Raw genomic sequence first — 22,408 nt, forward strand, 5'->3', positions numbered from 1 at the left:
AAAACTATTGGCTGAAATCATACAAAGTTTGAGACTGCATCTTTAATCAACAACTTGAACTGCCCTCCGAGAGACACCTTCACCTCAAGTTGTAGGGATTTCTGTAGATCATTCCATACATGGGATGCAAAGAAACTGAAAGCAGCTATATATTTCATCTTCCTTTACAAATGGCACAATTTGCCCCAGGCAGTGCCAACACAGATGCAAATGTGCGTTAAGAATACCAGGCTTTGAAGACTGACACTGGTGTTTCTATAATCTTGTTCACACACTGCTCTTGCATTTACAATGTACATTTTACATGTTTCCGTTTGTAGCTTGAGGGGAAGAAGGAGAGAGAGAGGAGAAAGAGGGATGCCCTTTATGGAGCATATTGGAGTGGTGTAGAGACGGGAACAGCTTCCCCTTGATGCTTGGACAGCAGAGTCCCTGCCCATCTTTCTAAAACATCTGAAATCCTACCTCTTCAAAGATGATCTTAAATAAGACATCTCCGTCTTATTCCCCCAAGCACTGATTTTGCTGATTACTTTGCTGAGGAGAAATGTACTTACTGCAACTGTGGTATGTGGTTGTCTCACCTACAGTAGCTATCTTAAGATGAATTCACTAACTGTAAGTTGCTCTGAATAAGAGCTTCTGCTAAATTTAACAAATGTCAAAGTAAAATGTAAGAGAGCGCCAATAGTTATAATTCTATCAGAGCACCTCACTCAAATATCACCAGCTCATTTCAAATGGAATCCACGTCTCTCTTTCTCTACTCTCTCCACCTCCCTATCTCTGGGTCCACCATCAGAGACCGAGAGGATTAGCAGTAGCCACTAGCTGGTCCAGGGGATTTGGGACAGGACATGGGGCCAGCCAGGCCAGAAAGCTAAGTGCTGTGGATATGATGGAACCAGCCTTCCTGCTGTCGGCTGGCCATCACTCGGGATAGAGGAAAGGAGGGATGGAGAGATGGAGGTAGGGAGATAGAGAGAGGTGAAAAGGGGGATAGGAGGAGTTAGGGACAGAGTTAAAGATGGAGGGAGGTGGAGAGGGGTATAAAGGTGAGGGATAGAAAGGTAGGAAGTGGCTGGTACCTGATAGGGCTGTAGATATAGAGTTGAGCAATCTATCTTCCATGTTGGCAATAAATGCTCCAAGACAACAACATTCTAATCTGTATTCTAGAATGGGACTGTCTTAGAACTCTTAGTAGCAACCTTTAGCAACCCATTAAGACGCTAAATGTCAAACCCAGTTTGCTGCGTGCAAGCGTGTATTTGTGTGTGTGTGTTTGGCAACATGAGAGAACGGGTGGAGAGAAACAGATCGTCTCAGCAGTAGATAGCATCCTCCCACTGAGAAGACCTGCAGAGCACAAGGCACAGACTCAAGCACAGGCACACACCATTTTCGTCAGTCAGTAGGGCTAGTATATGTCTTCTTACTCAGGATTAAAACGGAACAGTGCATGGTTCACCCCTCCCCCACTCCTAAAACCAAAAAGCCTCACTTCACTGTTATGCCGAAAGCAGTGCAGTCTCCCTCTCGTCTAATGACCACTCGAGGGACTATAGCACAGTGCAGCGGGGCGGGAGAGAGAGTGGTCATTACAGACAGATGGTGTGTGTGTGTGTGTGTGTGTGTGTGTGTGTGTGTGTGTGTGTGTGTGTGTGTGTGTGTGTGTGTGTGTGTGTGTGTGTGTGTGTGTGTGTGTGTGTGTGTGTGTGTGTGTGTGTGTGTACACAGGTGCATCGACCGACCGGCCACGGGAAATAAATAATAGAGTGAGCTTCATTAGCCCGGAGTCTGATACACACACATGTGCTGTTCATTACAGGTATACACACACACTCTTGGGTTCCCAACGTCTCATCTACAGGGTGGCCTTCACTGATGGCCCACAAGGAATTGTGGGACGAAGCGAAAGAAGAGAGGAGAGAGAGAGAGGTTGAGGAAGCGGGCTAGTCATATAAACAAGCAGAACCTCTCCATTCTTCTCTCCTTCTGTTGTCAATTACTATAGGTTTGTATATGTCCCCTGGTCACACACACAATGCAGTACATGAGAGACGATTGGCTCATAATTGTTAGAGGCCTGAACTGCTTCTCTGGAGCACAAGCACTTTGGGAAAGATGTATAATCTGGGTCAGCCCAGATCTCCAGCAGTGGTAAGGTTAGATCTCCAAGGGCCTGACCCTACCTGAGGAAGCTTCATAACCCAGAGGAGAGCCTTCTCTCTGGGGTAACAACCCAAACCCAGGTCCCTGTCTAAGAGGGGCCTGGGTAGCTCAGGTCAACAGAGACCAGCTGTCTTTCACATCAGACGTGGGGAGACTCCTCAGCAAGGGGTAGGAAACACACACCTCTCACCACTTGAACTGAACCACGGAGACACACACACACAGATCTTTTGTACCGTTTGGTGATGCATGGAGACACACAAACACACCTCTAACCCTCTTTCCAGAAGCATGGGGACATACACACGTCTTTCACTCGTCTCGCAGAGGCCTGGAGAGGGAAATTGACAGTGAAATTCTGAACGCTACATGCTTGGATGGAAGTCGATGGTGAGTTGAACCCTCAGTTGGGCTGAGCTGAAGAGAGAGGGTCATATGGAGTACATATGGACTCTGAACACAGCTACAGTTCAGTACAGTCACCGCATCACTGAGAATGGGAGTGAGGGTTGCATTTAGTTCCATTCAAGCTTGGCTCCTAGTGCCAACATACTTCCTGGAGAATCTTGTAGATTTATGACATCACTGACTAATCCTTCTTCATCTCATCCTTGCCCAGTGGCCACCTGTAAAGACTTCCTGGTTCAGTATACCTTTGGGGGAGCCCATTACATACACACCACCGGTCTCACACACACAGCAACGGTCTACGAATCTATAACTCAGAGGCAGCAGAGGAGAAGAAACAATGCTGAAAAACTCATTATGTTTATTCCTGCCATCTGTTGAGTTCCCTGGGCTAGGCTGAGCTGAGAGAGAGAGAAGGAAGGCAGGCTGCATTGGGAAAGACCAGGTTTGAATTTAGCAATATTATTATTACGTGAAATGGAATCCAGAGCGGGAGGGAGAAAAAGCAAACACTTGCCCGATGCTCACACAAAATGCATGCACACGCAAACACACGTGTTCATATGTACATATACGGTGCATATAACATTTTAATAGCTAAACACATGTGCACATAAATACACATATTCTGCTAACACACGCATGGTGCATATAAATACACACACACACAGACATACACACTTCTGTTTGGTGGAGAGCCAGAGAAGCAGTGTTTGTAGCTATAGAGTCATTTGTTGTGGACAGCTTTGGGCTGGCAGGGCAGAGGACACATACTGATGGAGGGAGAGCTCAGAGCTCCTCACTGTGGGAACAAGCTGGTCATTTCAGCAACAAGACCAGACTCTGCTTTGTTCAGTGAACACTGATCCTCATTACAAACAAATTAACCACTAACTGAGCAGAGACCCCCAACCTTCAGTATCATGTCACGTCTTTCCTTCTACCTACCGACCGACCGACCGACCGACCGACCGACCTACCTACCTACCTACCTACCTACCTACCTACCTACCTACCTACCTACCTGCCTGCCTGCCTGCCTGCCTGCCTGCCTGCCTGCCTGCCTGCCTGCCTGCCTGCCTGCCTGCCTGCCTGCCTGCCTGCCTGCCTGCCTGCCTGCCTGCCTGCCTGCCTGCCTGCCTGCCTGCCTGCCTGCCTGCCTGCCTGCCTGCCTGCCTGCCTGCCTGCCTGCCTGCCTGCCTGCCTGCCTGCCTGTATGTCTGTCTGTCTGCCTGCCTGCCTGCCTGCCTGCCTGCCTGCCTGCCTGCCTGCCTGCCTGTCTGTCTGTCTGTCTGTCTGTCTGTCTGTCTGTCTGTCTGTCTGTCTGCCACAAAACTCAAAGAACTACAGTTCCATGGGTTGATTATATGTTTAACTCCGTTGATGAAATGTCCCTGTAAAATTCCATCAGGCCTTTCCAGGTACAGCATTACAGGCAGGTAGCTAGATGTCTAGTTGAGTGTGTGGCACACTGCCAGCATGACCAGATTCCACAGCATATGGAGGTGGCAGCCAGGGGAGTCACAGGCCAGGAGAGAGGGAACATGAGAAAAAAGAGAGGGATGAAGAGGACAGCGAGACATAGGGATACAGAGAGAGAGAAAGCTGTCCGATAGAGAGATCAGCAATATGCAGACAGAGAGAGAGTTCTCAAGGGAGTGGACAGGTCATCTTGGGATTGTTATTCACTACAATCTGTGTAGTGTGGCCTGCAGAGCTGAGAGACACTGACCTACATAGCACAATCCTAAAGAACATGCCTGTACCAACACTACCCAGTAAAGGAGAGAGAGAGAGAGGGGAGGGGGGAGAGAGAGAAAGAGAGAGAGAAACCAGACCACAGACCACAGACCAGAATAACAGAGAAACGAGGCTGGAATGCTTCAATCTACAGGCAGAGGTCATGTTTCTCACTCTCCCCGTTTTCCTTAAATGCTGCTTTCATTCTCTCTCTCTCTCTCTCTCTCTCTCTCTCTCTCTCTCTCTCTCTCTCTCTCTCTCTCTCTCTCTCTCTCTCTCTCTCTCTCTCTCTCTCTCTCTCTCTCTCTCTCTCTCTCTCTCTCTCTCTCTCTCTCTTTCTCAGCGAGGGACGAGGTGAAGGTCTTTGTGTGTGTGTGTGTGTGTGTGTGTGTGTGTGTGTGTGTGTGTGTGTGTGTGTGTGTGTGTGTGTGTGTGTGTGTGTGTGTGTGTGTGTGTGTGTGTGTGTGTGTGTGTATGTGTGTGTGTGTGTGTGTGTGTGTGTGTGGAGGTTAAGGTCTGAGTGTTTTCACCTCCCGATTATTTACAGTTCTTAGTCTGTCTGGTCAGGCCTCAGGGTACTCAGTACCGATAAGGAGAAGTACATATTCCCCAACACTGACACAAACACTCCCACAGACCATGCATACGATGTGAAACACACACACACACTGAATCCTGAATGTAATTTGCAAACCTCCCATTGACATCGATATCTAGTTTAAGCAGCCAAGCCCGTATCAAGTTGACTACATCAGCAACAGATATCAGCTTAGCCCAAACATCTGTCCTGAGAACCATCCTCCTTTGGACTTCACATACACAAACACACACAAACCTTCTTACCACAACAACCTCGAGAACAGAATCCCACCACGATAAAGATAAAGGGAGATAGAGAGAGAGGGAGATATATAGAGAGAGAGGGGTTGAAGGAAAGGAGGAGATGAGCCGAGAAAATTGTCAAATAGACAGTTAGTAATAAAACGTAGATAGCATCTGCTATTGAGTGTCTGTGTTAGAGACTAGCAGACTGGGAAAACATCACACACACTCAAACACACACAGACTTTGCGGTTATCACTAGAACCACGTTCACAGTTTGAGGGTCTTTCATGGTTTACTGCTGCATGACAGGACACACACACTCACAAAGTCACACACACATATGGTGACAGGAGCTAAGGTTTTACTCATGGTTCATATGGCTGAGTTATTTGGAGCAGGGTACTATCGACACCAGAGTTGTGACTTTGATTTCCACATGCTGAAAATGTGGCACTGCGTTAGTCCCTCTGTTTGGATAAAACACAATCTACATATTTACTTGATCTATGAAGATCTTTTGAACACACAGCTCTGGTCCTGTATGACAGATGTCGACCAATGTGTTGGGCTTTGATGGGCACTGACTGATCTCTGTGTGTGTGTGTGTGTGTGTGTGTGTGTGTGTGTGTGTGTGTGTGTGTGTGTGTGTGTGTGTGTGTGTGTGTGTGTGTGTGTGTGTGTGTGTGTGTGTGTGTGTGTGTGTGTGTGTGTGTGTGTGTGTGTGTGTGTGTGTGTGTGTGTGTGTGTGTGTGTGTGTGTGTGTGTGTGTGCGTTTGCATGCGCACAAAGGATTTTCTCCTGCAGAGAAGACGCTGCACACACATGCTGAATACTCTCCATAGAGATGGGATCATTACTGAACCATTGCACTGATGAACAATCTTTCCAACCTGACATATCTGCACTTCAAGTGCAAGAAGAGAAAAGAAGAGGTTTCTCAATGGTTCAGCACAGGAATTAAACAGGGGAACAAAACAACTCACACTGCACTACATTTTGTTCCGGCCCTGTAATTTCAACACAAACATTATCTGAACGGCCCTCATTCCAACATTAAGCATTCCTCTCTAGAAAGATTAGGAAAGAAATGGTGTCGTAAAAAATACAAACCTGATTGAACAGTCTGCCGCAAGAGAAGACCTGCTTTTGTCCTCCTAAACCTCATTTATTCATTCATTAGCTTTTTTGGCCATGGGGCTGGGAGGGTGGATGTATGTCTCTCTCTCTCTCTCTTTTGTCAGGAGGTGGTAATCCCTTCATCGCTGATTAACACCTCTGTCCCTGCCAACCTCTCCCAACCCTCATCTATCCTTCATTCCCCCCTCTCTCTCTCTCTCTCTCTCTCTCTCTCTCTCTCTCTCTCTCTCTCTCTCTCTCTCTCACACACTCTCTCTCTCTCTCTCTCACTCTCTCCTCTCTGTTATCACTCTCTCTCTTACTCATCCACAATACCATCCCTGTCTCCCTCCCGCCCCATCTCCCCGGAACCCTCTCTCTCTCCCTCCCTCCCCATCTCCCCGGAACCCTCTCTCTCTACCTCCCTCCCCATCTCCCCGGAACCCTCTCTCTCTCCCTCCCTCCCCATCTCCCCGGAACCCTCTCTCTCTCCCTCCCTCCCCATCTCCCCGGAACCCTCTCTCTCTACCTCCCTCCCCATCTCCCCGGAACCCTCTCTCTCTCCCTCCCTCCCCATCTCCCCGGAACCCTCTCTCTATCCCCTCCCTCTTTCTCTCTCTCTTGTCAAGAGTAAATTATGGATCAGATGAGCAGAGAACTGTCACTTATACCGGCTGTGGGGTGGTGCCAAAAACACTGCAGGCATCCCCTGGCACACACAAACATGCATGAATGTGCACACACACACACTGGCACAGCCCTGGAAAAAACCTGGCCATCAAAGCCTCCAAGCTCCCCCACATGAATCTATCTATTCCATTCTTTATTATCTCACACAAGTACATACTCATATACACACATACAGTACCAGTCAAAAGTTTGGACACACCTACTCATTCAAGGGTTTTTCTTAATTTTTTACAATTTTCTACATTGTAGAATAATAGTGAAGACATCAAAACTATGAAATAACACATGGAATGACATAGTAACCAAAAAAGTGTTAAACAAATCAAAATATATTTTATATTTGAGATTCTTCAAAGTAGCAACCCTTTGCCTTGATGACAGCTTTGCACACTCTTGGCATTCTCTCAACCAGCTTCATGAGGTATGCATTATAATTAACATGTGTGTCTAGTTAAAAGTTATTTATGGAATCATTTTTCTTTCCCTGTTAATGTGTTTGAGCCTATCAGTTGTGTTGTGACAATGTAGGGGTGGTATACAGAAGAGAGCCCTATTTGGTAAAAATTACGGCAAGAACAGCTCAAATAAGCAAAGAAAAACGACAGTCCATCATTACTTTAAGACATGAAGGTCAGTCAATCCGGAAAATGTCAAGAACTTTGAACGTTTCTTGAAGTGCAGTCGCAAAAACCATCAAGCGCTATGATGAAACTGGCTCTCATGAGGGCCGCCACAGGAAAGAAAGACCTCTGCTGCAGAGGATAAGTTCATTAGAGTTACCAGCCTCAGAAATTGCAGCTCAAATAAATGCTTCACAGAGTTCAAGTAACAGACATATCTCAACATCAACTGTTCAGAGGAGACTGCAAGAATCAGAGCTTCATGGTTGAATTGCTGCAAATAAACCACTACTAAAGGACACCAATAAGAAGAAGAGACTTGCTTGGGCCAACAAACACGGGCAATGGACATTAGATCGGTGGAAATCTGTCCTTTGGTCTGATGAGTCCAAATTTGAGATGTTTGGTTACAACCGCCATGTCTTTGTGAGACGCAGAGTAGGTGAACGGATGATCTCCGCATGTGAAGTTCCCTCCATGAAGCATGGAGGAGGAGGTGTGTTGGTGTGGGTGTGCTTTGCTGGTGACACTGTCTGTGATTTATTTAGAATTCAAGGCACACTTAACCAGCATGGTTACCACAGCATTCTGCAACGATACACCATCCCATCTGGTTTGCACTTAGTGGGAATATCATTTGTTTTTCAACAGGACAATGACCCAACACACCTCTAGGCTGTGTAGGGGATATTTGACCAAGAAGGAGAGTGATGGAGTGCTGCATCAGATGACCTGGCCTCCACAATCACCCGACCTCAACCCAATTGAGATGGTTTGGTATGAGTTGGACCGTAGAGTGAAGGAAAAGCAGCACACAAGTGCTCATCATATGTGGGAACTCCTTCAGACTGTTGGAAAAGCATTCCAGGTGAAGCTGGTTGAGAGAATGCCAAGTGTGCAAAGCTGTCATCAAGGCAAAGGGTGGCTACTTTGAAGAATCTCAAATATATCCATTTGTTTAAGACTTTTTTGGTTAATACATTATTCCATATGTGTTATTTCATAGATTTGATGTCTTCACTATTATTCTACAATGTAGAAAATTGTAATAAAAAATGTAAACTATTGACTGGTACTGTACATGTACACACATACACCATCACATACAGACAGACAGACAGACAGACAGACAGACAGACAGACAGACAGACAGACAGACAGACAGACAGACAGACAGACAGACAGACAGACAGACAGACAGACAGACAGACAGACAGACAGACAGACAGACTGTAGACAACGAATGCACATGGAGCCCAGGCTTGTCTGGGGTGAGTCCAACACCCTACCGTATCTCAGAGCAGGGCATTCTCTGGCATAAAGATAATCTTCTACTAACACTACCCTTCAGACACACACACGCCAGCCAGAAATACACATCGTTTTTTCATTTATTTTTATTTAACTAGGCCCAACACAGGCTCCCGAGTGGCACAGCGGTCTAAGGCGCTGCATCTCAGTGCAAGAGGCGTCACTGCAGTCCCTGGTTCGATTCCAGGCTGTATCACATCCGGCCGTGATTGGGAGTCCCATAGGGTGGCGCATAATTGGCCCAGTGTCGTCCGGGTTTGGTCGGGGTAGGCCGTCATTGTAAATAAGAATTTGTTCTTAATTAACTGACTTGCCTAGTTAAATAAAAAAATAAAAAAATAGGCAAGTCAGTTAAGAACAAATTTGTATTTACAATGACGGCCTACCAAAAGGCAAAAGGCCTCCTGAGGGGGCTGGGATTAAAAATAAAATATAGGACAAAGCACACATTGTAAATAAGAGAGACAACACTGCGATGAGTCTGACCCTGAGGTGGCTGGAGAGCTGTATTCTGCTGTAGAGAGGATGAACGAGGCCAGCCCAGTCATTCCAATCCCATTATCAGCTCATTGCCACTCCACACAGATAGTCCACAGTGTTATCAGAGCTGTCCAGCAGCCATAGCTGGATCAATAGATCCATTACAGAGATAACACAGATAAGAAGAGATGGTAATAGAGAAATAGATGCAAGCTAGGGACGGCCATTTCTGAAACTTGTGGGATATGTGTGTTTATGCGTGTGTACCAAAATATGTCATGTTTAAATACCTGTTGAATTGCATCAGGCCTATACAAACCAATTCATGGCATAGTTTAAGTATGAGTGATGCAGAGAGGTTTGTTTGTGAGTTGGACTAAGGCTGAAGACATCCTAGCCACGGCAGGAGAAGGTGTGTGTGTAGCGTGGTGTGATTTTAACACCTGGAGCTGAGCTGAGATACAGTCTGTGGAGGCCAGAGGTCAGGGCTGATCCAAACCCACAGTGACAAGTGTAAATGGGAAACTGCAGTCAGTGTCAAGACCTCCCCCAAATCACACACACACACATACTTACGGTCCACCGACCAACACACATCGTTCACACACACTTTCCCCCCAAATCGCCCCAGCAGTCCAGGATTGGCCAATAAAGCTTGTCCAGACAGGCTGTGTCCCTCTAACCTCCTTCACACCTTCCCCTCTCTCCACCTGAAGTCAATGTAAAGGCCTGTACTCTGCCCCGGTAGTTGTCTACCCCAGTACCCCTCACCAATATTGCACTATTATCAGCCTTAGCGGTGTTTCCACACACACAGACCCAGCGGACCAGTGGGTGGGGGGGGTTGACTTGTTCAATCATCTTGATGAATCACCCTATATACCAGCCCTGGATTACAGAGAGTTTATATTGTTAACTAACCAATTCATGGAGACCAATAACCTTCTACATGACATACACACACGCACCACACACGCGCGCGGGCATTGACAGAAAGCTTTAAACGCTTGGCTACCAAATAATAAAATCTGCACGGCATACGCACACACTGACAACTTAAAAGTCTAACCGCCAAAGAGTGAAAGTCTGCCAGACACAGAGACAGAAGCATTTAGAGAGGCACAGAAATCCATCCTATTTATCAAGACGGTTTGAAGCATGAAATCACATTACAAATCCCAGGTATAACAGCTAGTATACATGACCTACACATGCATAAACTAACTGCAACACATAAAACACACTTCAGTTTAACTACGGTACACTCTCAGTGCATACGGCTGTTCATGTAAAAGGAAACCACAAAATCATCATGTTTCCCCCTACAAAATGTCCCAAGCGTGTGTCTGTGTGTGTGTGTTCTGTCTGTGAACACACAAGCAGCTCTGACACATGCATCCGCTACAAAAAGGTGTTCTTAGAAATGAAATATGGAGTTCATGAAATATGCAGTCAGCTCCCGCTACGCAAACGCTGCTTCTGACACAAGTGTTTCTCTCCTCTGCTCTCCTCTCTCTCTCTCCTCCATTCCCACAACATATTTTATTCATCTGAGCTATTCTAGAAGCTGAAACAGAACAATCTATTTCCCTCACCTCTCCTCTCCTCCTCCTCACCACTGATTTACCGATTAATATTTCAAAAGGAAATCCATAAAAGGAGAAATCTCTTTCCATTTCTCTCATCATCCCTCCACTTTCTCCTTCCTGGTACAAGACGTCTAGCAGATCTTCTCACAGGCAGGACACACTTAGGGAGCAGATTTGCTTAATTTTCTACATGATTAAACAATTTGTGGAAAGGGGGGTCTGCAAGAGGGAGGGAGGGCCGGTGCAGGAGAGGGAAAGAGAGGATCCAGTCTGCAGATAGTGAACTAACTATATCATCAGGAGAACACAGTGTCCTGAAACCAACAGAATGTAGGCTAACATTTACATCTTGTCTACAGGGAGTCAAATTAACAATGGATCATTTTAATAGAGAAGATTGAAATAAAAAATATGCAAATATGTAGTGAAATTCAGCTTATACCATAAATACATATGCCATACCACCACATCAATTAGAAGTTTACTGATTTAATCATCTCACAGTAACATTTTGCCGCATAGAAAAGGGGAAATAGTGAAGATCAACAGTCAATTGTAGTAATTATATTAAACTAATTACTGGAGCATTTCCACATTTTGCGGTGAACATGTATACATGTATGTGTGAGCCTGTAGACACACACACACACAACAACGGCAGGTATGTAAATTATGGACACATGAACGGCATACATCTGCTCCGGCTCTTTCCAGTCTCTCATGCCTATTTATACCTGACTGGAATGCTATGCACGCGCACACACACACACACACACACCACTCAGGGCTATTGTTCTCTCTCTGTTTCAGCAAAGTCATGTGCGCCACCACACACACAGAAACAGACACACAGAGACATAGAACCACAGACAGGCAGACAAATACACACATATAGTAAAGAGACAAACAGACAGACAGACAAATACACACATATAGTAAAGTGACAAACAGACAGACAGACAGACAAATACACACATATAGTAAAGTGACAAACAGACAGACAGACAGACAAATACACACATATAGTAAAGAGACAAACAGACAGACGGACAGACGGGGACACACAAACACAGACAGGTATGGTATGGTACAGAAGTAAATACTTACAGTCTCTCTGTGTTGCGGGGTATATTCCGGGGCATGGTTTTGATGCCCAGCCCATGGCAGTCCACCGTGGTGCCACTGCAGGTACACAGGGCAGGGCACGCGCTGACATAGCCTGTCACCAGGGCACAGAGAACCAGCACACACACCCAGTACCCAGGCAACCTCCCCACGCCTGCACCAGAACAAGCTCCTCTACCGGGCATGATCTCCACGACTGCAGCCTCCTGCTTCTCAAAACCTGGCTCCAAAAAAGCCTTTTCTCTTTCTTTCTCCTTCTCTCTGCAAATACCCCAATTCCTACTACACAGTACAAGTTTTTTACAATCAGTGTGTAGGCTCTCGTAGAATGAGAAAGAAACCTCACTGTTACAACATAAAACAGGGCTAGAAATAAGTCCTGTCCTCAGTTGGTAATGTATTCTGAAAGGCTTGATTTTCTTCTCTCTTTCTTTCCTTGCAAAGGGAACTATCCACCTCTCTCTTCTCTTTGTGGAGTTGTTCTGTTCTGCACTCGTTCGCTCACGACTCTTCTCTCTCTCTCTCTGTCCCGCTCTGCTCTGCTTGTCTGACTAGGGGGAATGGGGATAGAGCAGAATGAAGAAAAGCCTATCTCTCTCTCCTACACACACAGCAGTCATCCATCACAAGGAGCTACAAATAGCAGACCCCTGACTCCACCCCTCCCCCTCCTCCTTCCCTCCTCCCCCCCCCCCCCCCCCCCCCCCACAGAACCCTGCCTGAACTCTCTCATTCTCTCTCAATCTGTCTTTTAGTCCCTCATTTTCTCTCTTATTCTCACCCTCACAACTCTCTCTCTGGCCTTTATTCTCTGTTTCATTCTCTCCCAGGCTTGCCTCCAGGCAGCCCGTATAGAGCAGAGAGCAGTAACTTGTGTGACACTGTTCAACCCCTGTCCCCAGTATCACAAAGGACTGTGTACGTGTACGTATGTGTGTGTATAAATACATATATGACCACGTAATATAAGGACTTGGACATTAGTACTGTTGAAGTCCTCAGTGGTGGCTAGGAGGAGGTTAGTCTCCAACCTCTCTCCAAACAATGAAATAAAGACCTCTGTGCTCCGGCTCTGCACAGCTGACTGTGTCAGACCCTCCACTTCATCTCTTCCTGCATGCACTGTGGTGGAACCATCCCAATGTAAAAACACTACAACAGAACCTGAAGAACCCTGGAAGCCCAATCTCTGGCTGACAAAGAAAAAAGGAGGAGAAAAAGAGAGAGACTGATGGAGATGAGGTACTGTACAAACCAAAAGAGAAGTGTGTTCCGTCCTTCCTAGGCCCCGCCAGACACACGTAGTAGAGAGAGAGTGATCCATCTGGCCCAGTAAAAGTGTCAGTGGTGTATAGATCTTCCTAACATGGGTCCTGAACACAGGGGAGAGGGTGGTGTTTAGGGCGTCTCTCCCTGTCCCTCCACTCTCTTACAGAGCTGTGAATGGAATACACTCACACACCTCTCTGTTTGTCCTAGATGTGGGAAGACACGACACCAATTTGCACTTAAGCGGAGAACTAGCAAACAGCAGACAGTACCACAACTCATGTAGGAAATAAAATAAGTCAACTGCAAGGCTCAGGCGCATGTCTCTTTTGTTTGTGTAGTAATTGTGAAGTAATTTAGTAGTAACTAGAGTTTACCAAATGGAGAAAATAGAAGAGTTGTGTGAAGTCTTTTAATTATTCTTAAACACTACTATGTATCAGGGACGCAACTTTCACTGGGGACATGTCCAACCCACATACTAAAATTGTATTTTGGTCCCCCACAGTTTTATCATTGGAATGTGATTGGAATGACAAAATGAGGCAATGGTTTGCCTCCGAGTGGTCATGTAGGCTGTTTGGAGTGTTTCTCCGACTGGATAAAAATAATAAGTTATGTCTCCCCCACTTCTAAAACCAAAGTTTGGCATGGATGTGTGTCTGACTGAGAATGGGCAAACTGTGTGGAGAACACATTCTAAATTAAACCCGAGTTTGACCTGGTAACTACATACAGTAGTGACCATTGGTATTTCCAGCACGGTCACTGCTGTCCTGTTGTGTATTTACAGGACCTGAGAGTGGCAGAAGTCCCCTGCTGGAGGTTTGTAAAACCTCTGTACAACATATACACAACACACACACATTAAGCGGCATGTGCACACACACAGGTGCACAGCGTATACTTCTAATAGCAAACATGCAACAACACAATCATGACTCACACATTCCAACCACCTGCATTGTGGATAACTTCTCAGTTCCTTGTCCCTCTTTCTTTCATAACCCTCTCCTTACTCACAAAATGTCCAGGAGAAAAGTAAACTGCAGACAAAAATAGATACATTTTAATTTAGACTTTAGCTCCTGGAATGTAAGGAAAGTGTATGATATCACACTTTCATAAACTACCAGGGACAAGATAAAAACTCTTACTGCAATGTATATTCACTTTTTCTGAACATCTCAGTTATAACAAAGTAGAGACAGAGTTAAAAAACAATTCTCCATGTTTCCAAGCTGAAAAATAATTGTGAGAAAAGATAACACTAAACTTCTACTGATTTCAGGGCATCTTTACAAAAGGCTGAGCATTTGCATCTCAAGTGCTCCATCTTGTGGTTAAAAACTAAACTGCACTCGGCCACTGCAGACCGGTCACTAGTTCCAGGCAGTTTTGCAGACAAAACCAAAGAGAACTAAATATTCACTAAATACCTGTGAATTACTTAAATATTCAAACATGTACATTAAATAAAACCTTGCCATGTTATTAAATCTTCATTCACGGTCAATCTTCAGCATGACATTGTCTCAGTTTAAAACATTGCCTCTGTTATCAATATTTCACACAACCAATAACACATTTTACCACAAAGGAAATAAAGATGTTTGTTTCATTGTCTTTTAACAGCGGTTTGTTGCATAGCTTCCCAGTAGCGCCGCTGTTGATTATCAATATTTCACACAACCAATAAGAGCTCCCGAGTGGCGTCACTACAGACCATGTTGCGATCCCGAGCTGTATCACAACCGGCCGTGATCAGGAGTCCCACAGGGCGGCGCACAGTTGGCCCAGCGTCGTCCAGGTTAGGGGAGGGTTTGGCCGTCATTGTAAATAAAAATGTGTTCTTAACTGACTTGTCTAGTGAAATAAATAAATCATTTTACCACAAAGGAAATAAAGATGTTTGTTTCATTGTATTTTAATAGCAGTTTGTTGCATAGCTTCACAGTAGTGCCAATAATGACACATTCACATTGAAACAGTTTGACAGACAGAATTCTGATGCTCAATAGTCAGATCAGTAGAATGGAAATGCCACTGACACTGAAATTTAAAGTTAATGTTGCCACTAGAAAAAGAAAATCGTTAAACAGATGTAAGTTATTCATATTTCCGTAAAAATAAAAAAATGTATGTTGGTAGAGGTTTGTGTGAAGATATGGTTGAATCTTGTCAGGATTCAGCACTCAATGTCTGACTGGTTTTGAAAATAGCTATAAACAGAACCAATGCAGATAGGCCTATACCATGGATAAAAACATTTGATATTAAATAACAAATATTGTAACAGATCGCATAGAAAAACATTTCTGTAACAGTATCAAAAAGAAGGACATAGATATTGCATAAAACATAAGCGGATAAAAAAAAGGGGCCATTAATACACATTTTGGCTGTAGTCTCAGGATAAAGTAAAAAATACAAAACACAGTAAAAATGAAAAAAGTATTTAAATAGAGAAAATAATAATCACAGTGTTGACAGATTAAGACCGTGGCTAAAGCAACACTCCCAAACAAAGCAACAGTGAGTTCACACCAGTTGTAATAACAGCAGACCATTAGCTACTACGGTCTCATTCACGTCTACTAGGTTTTCCTTAACACATGACCAGACCAGGAAAACCAGTCATAGCCCTACATACCATGTTCCAAGACTTTACTCTCACTCATCTTTCTTTCACACTCATCTCTGCTCAGTCTGAACATATTAGACAATGCTACTGCCTCCACAGCTACACAAACTGTAATACATTAAACTATCTCAATGGGACTTACAGGCTTAAATAAAGATTCAATATAATGCATCACACATTAACTTTACTACTTTGCTAATATAATTTTAAGGCACTCAAAACACTTTGCTTAGCTTAAACGTGTAGTCAATCAGAATTTTACCATCCTTTGTAATTTACTACAAACCAGTGCAAACTCCCTATAGATCCAGCTTACTTCTACCTACCTGAGACAATGTTTGTCCACATGGCATGCTCTACACAGTAGTAACTAACTCAAAACACAAACCACAAAAATGTGGGTTTTAATTTGGTTCTCACTAGTTTTTCTAGTCATTCTAACTCCTACTTGACCAGAATGACCAAGGTGTACATGTTCTGTTTGGAAAGAGACAACAACACAAGGAAGAAACAAAAAATGAGTCACTGGCCAAGCATGGTTCTACTGCTTTTAAGACAACACATTATTGGCTTGTAAATGACTTGACTGTTTAACTATCTCAGAGCGTCTCCCTGTTAGTTAAAAGATTCATTTTAAAACCAAGTTAGAGAAATGTTTTTGAGAGTGAGAGGAGAAAGTTGTGGATGAGATGAGCTGACTGCTAGACCGACGTCTCCTGCGTTGGCGAGAAGCACATCCTTTTAAGCGACGAGGAATCCTGAGAGAGAAAAGAGAGAGAACAACCTAATGTATTTCAGAGTTATGTCCGTTCTACTTAACCTTGGCGCCAAACCCATTCGACAATGTCCCTCAAATAAACCCCATTGGGGAGAGTTGAGGGAGGGAGTTTGCCCTGTGGTTAGCCACTGGTTGGTGAGCTAACAGTAAGACACTCCATCCATACCACAACGCAGTAGTCATGGTTTAACTGGCTCACCAGGGCTGTGGGTTGCATATATATGTCACTCTAAATTACCATATTATGACCATATTCTACCATTATTATCATATTAGTAATGGGGAGAACGACGCAGTCACCCACTGGTGACAGGTTTATAGCTGTGAATCATGCTGCTCACCAGGCAAACAGACAGTTTCATTTGTTTGGTTTGAACCTGAGACAAAGTAACACTTCACTATACCGCTCCTATTACACACACATACAGTGACTCAGCTATGGAGTGGTGTATAGTACTTACCCATCCAACGCTGCTGTCCTCCTTCTCCTGTCTGTCTGCTGAGCTGCTGGATCCTGGAGTCACCAGGCTACTGCTAGCCGTCTCCACCGGGCCCTGGGTACCTAACGCTCTCCTCTGGTACACACACAAACATAGCTTTCAAAATCACACATCCTGTCTAACATCTTCCTGGGATTGACAGAACATTTAGCTATTCTTTTAAATAATTGATGATACCCTGATTCCTCCAAAGGAGCGTGAGCGGCGATGTTTCCTATTCGAGTACAGTGTCTGTTGGTCACTCAATGGCGTCCCAGGGACCTGCTTAGCAAACTACACAACACACACAAAAACAGCGAAAGTCTTAATAATAATGATGATAATAATTAGGTGGGTCCTTACATTTGTCCTATTTCACAAGTGTGTATTATATGCATGTGAAATATGTTTTTTTTTGCATATTCCACTCCCGAGAAACCTTCTGAGAGTGTGGTCACGGCCAGCGATCAGACATTATTGACGGCGACCGTGGAACAATTAGAATTAAGTGCCTTGCTCAAGGGCACGTTGGCAGATTTTTCACCTAGTCGGCTCAGGGAATTGACCCAGCGACCTCTCGGTTACTGGCCCAACGCTCTTAACCGCTAGGCTACCTGCCACCCTTTTGGACAAACACTCATTATTTCTGCACATTCCGCAAATACAGGTGTAGGCGTGTGTATGTCCCACCTGTCTGATGAGTTTCTTCTTCTTGGCAGACTCAGGCATGCTGCTGACCTGTTGGTAAAGCTCTCTGAGGGCCAGCTCAGTGTGTGTGTTACTGCTGGTGGTCCCGTCTATACACGTCACAGCCTCACCAGCCCTCTTAGAGGGGGAGGGGTGAGCACCCCCACCACACAGAGCCAGGCCATCCTGGTAGGGAGGAGAGGAGTGAATTGATAACAGGTCTTCGCTGAGTTTGAGATATTCCCTGATAGAAGACATGATCGATTTAGGTCGCCCGACACAGTCAAATAGTGATCGAAATCAACTAGACAGAGTTTCTGTAGTGTACTCGCCGTAAACTGGGAGTTTCTGTAGTGTACTCGCCGTAAACTGGGAGTTTCTGTAGTGTACTCGCCGTAAACTGGGAGTTTCTGTAGTGTACTCACCGTAAACTGGGAGGTGGTTGATCCTTTAAAATGCATGTGGGCGTGTTCTTTGACATACACAGGAGCCTTGAGTAAAAACACACAAAATGACCACCTTTGTCATTGTTTAGACAAACAAGACTTATTTAGACACACTAAACTCACAGGTTTCAGTTGACCAAACTATACCAAACTGTGATTGACATGTGAAATGATTGACTGATGCAGACAGACAGTATTGACTCAGGTGAAAATCCCCAGCCAGTTATTGTTCCAGAAAGCAGATGATTGAGTGCGACAGAGGGGAGGGTAATGAATAGGGATATTGATTACAAATGGCTACTGGAGAATGAATGCTAGCCAGTCAATTTTCACCCTGAAGAGTTTCTGTGAGTGCTTGATGAGGAAAGCCACTGCGTTGTTTAGCTTCTTAATGTTCCCCTGGAGGTCACTGGCTTGCAGCTGGAAAAGACACACAATACTAATGAGTAAAGACAACAATAATCAACTAATGGGAGAGAGGAATGGTGAGGGGGAGGGAGAGAGAAAGGGATTGTTTTGTTTGACATTTTACTGCATTGTTAAGAGCTAGTAACATCTGCTAAACTGTGTACGCAACCAATAAACTTTGGTTTGAACTAGACGTACGTGTTTGGGCCAGATGATGTGTGGAGCCACCATGGTGGCCAGGTTGATGGCAGACATCTTGTTGTTGTGCTGGTTGCGAGCGGTGTGGTAGAGCAGGTCCAAGAGCAGTTTGAGCAGACTGTGGTTGGCTGGAGGCAGCAGCATGAACAGCAGCTGGAAGGCCTCGATCTGACGCTCCTTATCCGGTACTGAAGTCTTGTTCCCCTTCTCATCAAACTGGGTCAGCTCTGGAGATAACCAATAGTTATGAAAATAATATGGATATTTGGCAGACTTACATCCACAAATAGTTTTAAATTTAACACTTATGTAACGGATGTGAAATGGCTAGCTAGTTAGCGGGTACGCGCTAGTAGCGTTTCAATCAGTTACGTCACTTGCTCTGAAACCTAGATGTAGTGTTGCCCCTTGCTCTGCAAGGGCCGCGGCCTTTGTGGAGCGATGGGTAACGACGCTTCGTGGGCGACCGTTGTTGATGTGTGCAGAAGGTCCCTGGTTCGCGCCCGTGTCGGGGCGAGGGGACGTACTAAAGTTATACTGTTACATTGATGCTGTTGACCCGGATCACTGGTTGCTGCGGAAAAGGAGGAGGTTGAAAGGGGGGTGAGTGTAACGGATGTGAAATGGCTAGCTAGTTAGCGGGTACGCGCTAGTAGCGTTTCAATCAGTTACGTCACTTGCTCTGAAACCTAGATGTAGTGTTGCCCCTTGCTCTGCAAGGGCCGCGGCTTTTGTGGAGCGATGGGTAACGATGCTTCGTGGGTGACCGTTGTTGATGTGTGCAGAGGGTCCCTGGTTCGCGCCCGTGTTGGGGCGAGGGGACGTACTAAAGTTATACTGTTACACTTACACTGAGCATACAAAACATTAAGGACACCTGCTCTTTCCATGACAGGTGACCAGGTGAAAGCTATGACCCCTTATTGATGTCACTTGTTAAATCCACTTCAAATCAGTGTAGATGAAGAGGAGGAGACAGGTTAAAGAAGATTTTTAAACATTGAGACATGGATTGTGCATGTGTGCCATTCAGAGGGTAAATGGGCAAGACAAAAGATTTAAGTGCCTTTGAACTGGGTATGGTAGTAGGTACCAGACACACCGGTTTGTGTGAAGAACTGCAACGCAGCTTGGTTTTTCCACTCTCAACAGTTTCCTGTGTTTATCAAGAATGGTCCCCCACCCAAAGGACACCCAGCCAACTTGAAACAACCGTGGGAAGCATTGGAGTCAACATTGGCCCATTCCTGTGGAATGCTTTCGACACCTTGTAGAGTCCTTGCCCAAACAAATTAAGGCTGTTCTGAGGGCAAGGGGAGGGGGTGTACTCCGTGTATATTTAGGTTATATGGCTTGTCGTGTCTGTTACCTGCTATCTTCAGATAGGCGTGGTAGTGTCTGTGTGTGAGTAGGGGTTCAGGCAGCTCTCCTAGGAAAGCTTTAAGCAGGGTGGCAGCATCATTAGGATGGAAGTCCCCAGTCTCCAGGTCTATCTCTGTCCCAGCGTTCAACATCTCTCGCAGGGCCGCCTGCCGCAGGCTGTGGCCTGGCACACGGAACAACCCCTCCACATGGAGGTCTGAGAGAGAGAGGGATTACAGATGGATAGAGAGAAGGGGAAGAGATAATTAGGTGTATGAGAGTGAGAAAAGCAGTGGCGAGTGAATGGGGAGGCAAACAGAGAAATGCAAAATAGAGAGAACAGACAGAACCAGAAAAAAGGAGAGAGTAAAGTGTTTTCAGATTAATTATTGACTCCCCTGCTCTATCCCAGTGTCCACTTTCAGACGATGACATCACTAGAGCAGGAAATAGACCATGAGCTCATACCTACTCACTCATTCAGCGCTCAGACTTAAAGACTAGATATTAACACTAGACAGACTGGGACAGAAACTAACGCACAGAACGCCTATTAGGTGCTCCAGCCAGGATTTTGAGGACAGAAATAGGACATGAACTGGTCAAATTAGAACACTTCTACAAAACGTTGAGAAAGCAAATGATATGTTTCTTTCTAGATGCCGGCTGAAAGGTGAGCTTGTAAAGATGGGATAACTGTAGAACTCACTCTTGCTGAGGTATTCAATCAGCTGGTGGATCTGTGCTATGCCCTCCTCCGTCAGAGGGGCACCAAACACCACCCCTTTATCTGGAAATCACCACAAAAAAGGTTTGTAGTGAATGGACAAAACAGGACATTTGAAATGCACAGACTGCAAACCACACAAAGACCTCAGTGTGTGTGTGTGTGTGTGTGTGTGTGTGTGTGTGTGTGTGTGTGTGTGTGTGTGTGTGTGTGTGTGTGTGGAGTACACAACATTACGGTAAATTCACCTTTGCGTTTGAGGAAGTTGAGAGAGCGTAGGAAGCCTATGTGTGCTGTGGGCAGTCTGGGGTCTGCCTCTCCTGTGAGCTGGGCAAACTCATCCCCTGGCAGGTCTATGAGCCTGGTGATGTTACTGAGGACCAGCTCTGTGAACACCTGGGGACGCTCATGTTTCAGACGCTCCACAAAGAATTCTGGGTTGAAGATGACCGGCTGGGGTGCAGGGTCCTGAGAGTTCACTACACTGCACACGGTCCACCCGGGGTGGGAGGGGAGAGAGTGGAGACAAATAGTATGGTTGTTATTGTTTAGTAGCTAATTAACTACTTAGTGTTACCTAAAAAGAATGTTCAGACCCGCTTTGTTAAAGAGCCAACAATCAACTAAGTCTTGGAAATACCAATTTACAAACCCATTATAACGATCAAGTATGTATCTGGTTGGTAACGAACGTAGTTACAATGGCTAGGGAAGTTAGCTAGCTAGTTGCTATTAAAATCTAGCTCTCCAGCTGGTTGAGTAACATTAGGCGTATCTGAGCGATAGCAACAGTCATGTCCACATAATGAGTGTAATTATGTTATCACGCACAGTGCAAACTGTTTGGCGGTCACAATTGTTTTGATGATATGCCTACCTTTTGTTTTCGTTGGGTTCTTTTTCCGCCGCCATGTCCATTTTGAATCTTCCGCTGTTCCATTCCTTGCCCCGCCTCCTTGGATGTTGAAACTACCATCAGCACCACATACTGAAGGGGTAACCCAGACACCTCACAAGGGCCATGAATCTGAAGCCTCTGTTAAGATTTTTTTTTGCACCACCAAACATGGTAGTGAGAGGAAGTCCAGTCGCGGGTCGTTGGAACGGATGGAAGTAGGCTAAACTGGTCAAACGTTCTGCTAATTTTCTCATCGATGAAACATCTGATCTCAATACATTTTTCTGTTCCCAAAACTAAAATGTGTTACGAACACAGTGCACTAAGGTTGAAATACTTTACACTTTTTCCCAAATGATTTTTTAAAATAGCTTTGTTTAGAAGGAGTGCACGGTCGAAATGAGTTTGTGTACACACGCACTTCACAGAGGAG

At 45.1% G+C, this 22,408-nt stretch overlaps 2 protein-coding genes across 12 annotated transcripts in view; both read right to left on the minus strand.

Moving 5' to 3' along the window:
• Window positions 1–12,687, minus strand: part of LOC139571108 (slit homolog 1 protein-like) — a 174,411-nt gene extending 161,724 nt beyond the window's left edge. For 8 of the 11 annotated variants that reach the window (XM_071393670.1, XM_071393664.1, XM_071393669.1 and 5 more), the window contains exon 1: window positions 12,062–12,686. In XM_071393670.1, the coding sequence (XP_071249771.1) occupies window positions 12,062–12,264 (203 nt within the window). In that variant the 5' untranslated portion in view covers window positions 12,265–12,686. Of the gene's footprint in view, window positions 1–12,061 lie in introns of all 11 variants that reach the window. The other 3 variants (XM_071393662.1, XM_071393663.1, XM_071393660.1) reach the window with 1 other exon arrangement.
• A 2,572-nt stretch (window positions 12,688–15,259) lies between these two features.
• On the minus strand, window positions 15,260–22,127 carry LOC139571110 (rho GTPase-activating protein 19-like). Its single transcript, XM_071393671.1, has 11 exons — window positions 21,955–22,127; window positions 21,326–21,561; window positions 21,060–21,140; window positions 20,358–20,567; window positions 18,989–19,215; window positions 18,716–18,802; window positions 18,362–18,427; window positions 17,940–18,122; window positions 17,448–17,543; window positions 17,232–17,345; window positions 15,260–16,750 (listed from the first exon to the last, which is right to left on the minus strand). The coding sequence occupies exons 1-11, from the start codon at window positions 21,993–21,995 to the stop codon at window positions 16,694–16,696; spliced, it is 1,398 nt and encodes a 465-aa protein (XP_071249772.1). The 5' UTR covers window positions 21,996–22,127; the 3' UTR covers window positions 15,260–16,693.
• Between the last annotated feature and the right edge of the window lie 281 nt (window positions 22,128–22,408).

Source organism: Salvelinus alpinus, chromosome 3, assembly GCF_045679555.1.
Source record: "Salvelinus alpinus chromosome 3, SLU_Salpinus.1, whole genome shotgun sequence".
NCBI lineage: Eukaryota > Metazoa > Chordata > Actinopteri > Salmoniformes > Salmonidae > Salvelinus > Salvelinus alpinus.

Excerpts from the sequence above, each read along its gene's own strand:
- LOC139571110 (XM_071393671.1), bottom strand. The coding sequence starts at position 21,995 with ATGGACATGGCGGCGGAAAAAGAACCCAACGAAAACAAAAG. Across the intron at positions 21,141-21,325 it reads CAACTTCCTCAAACGCAAAG|ATAAAGGGGTGGTGTTTGGT; the intron begins GTGAATTTACCG and ends GGTGATTTCCAG. Across the intron at positions 18,123-18,361 it reads CAACCACCTCCCAGTTTACG|GATGGCCTGGCTCTGTGTGG; the intron begins GTGAGTACACTA and ends CCTCCCTACCAG.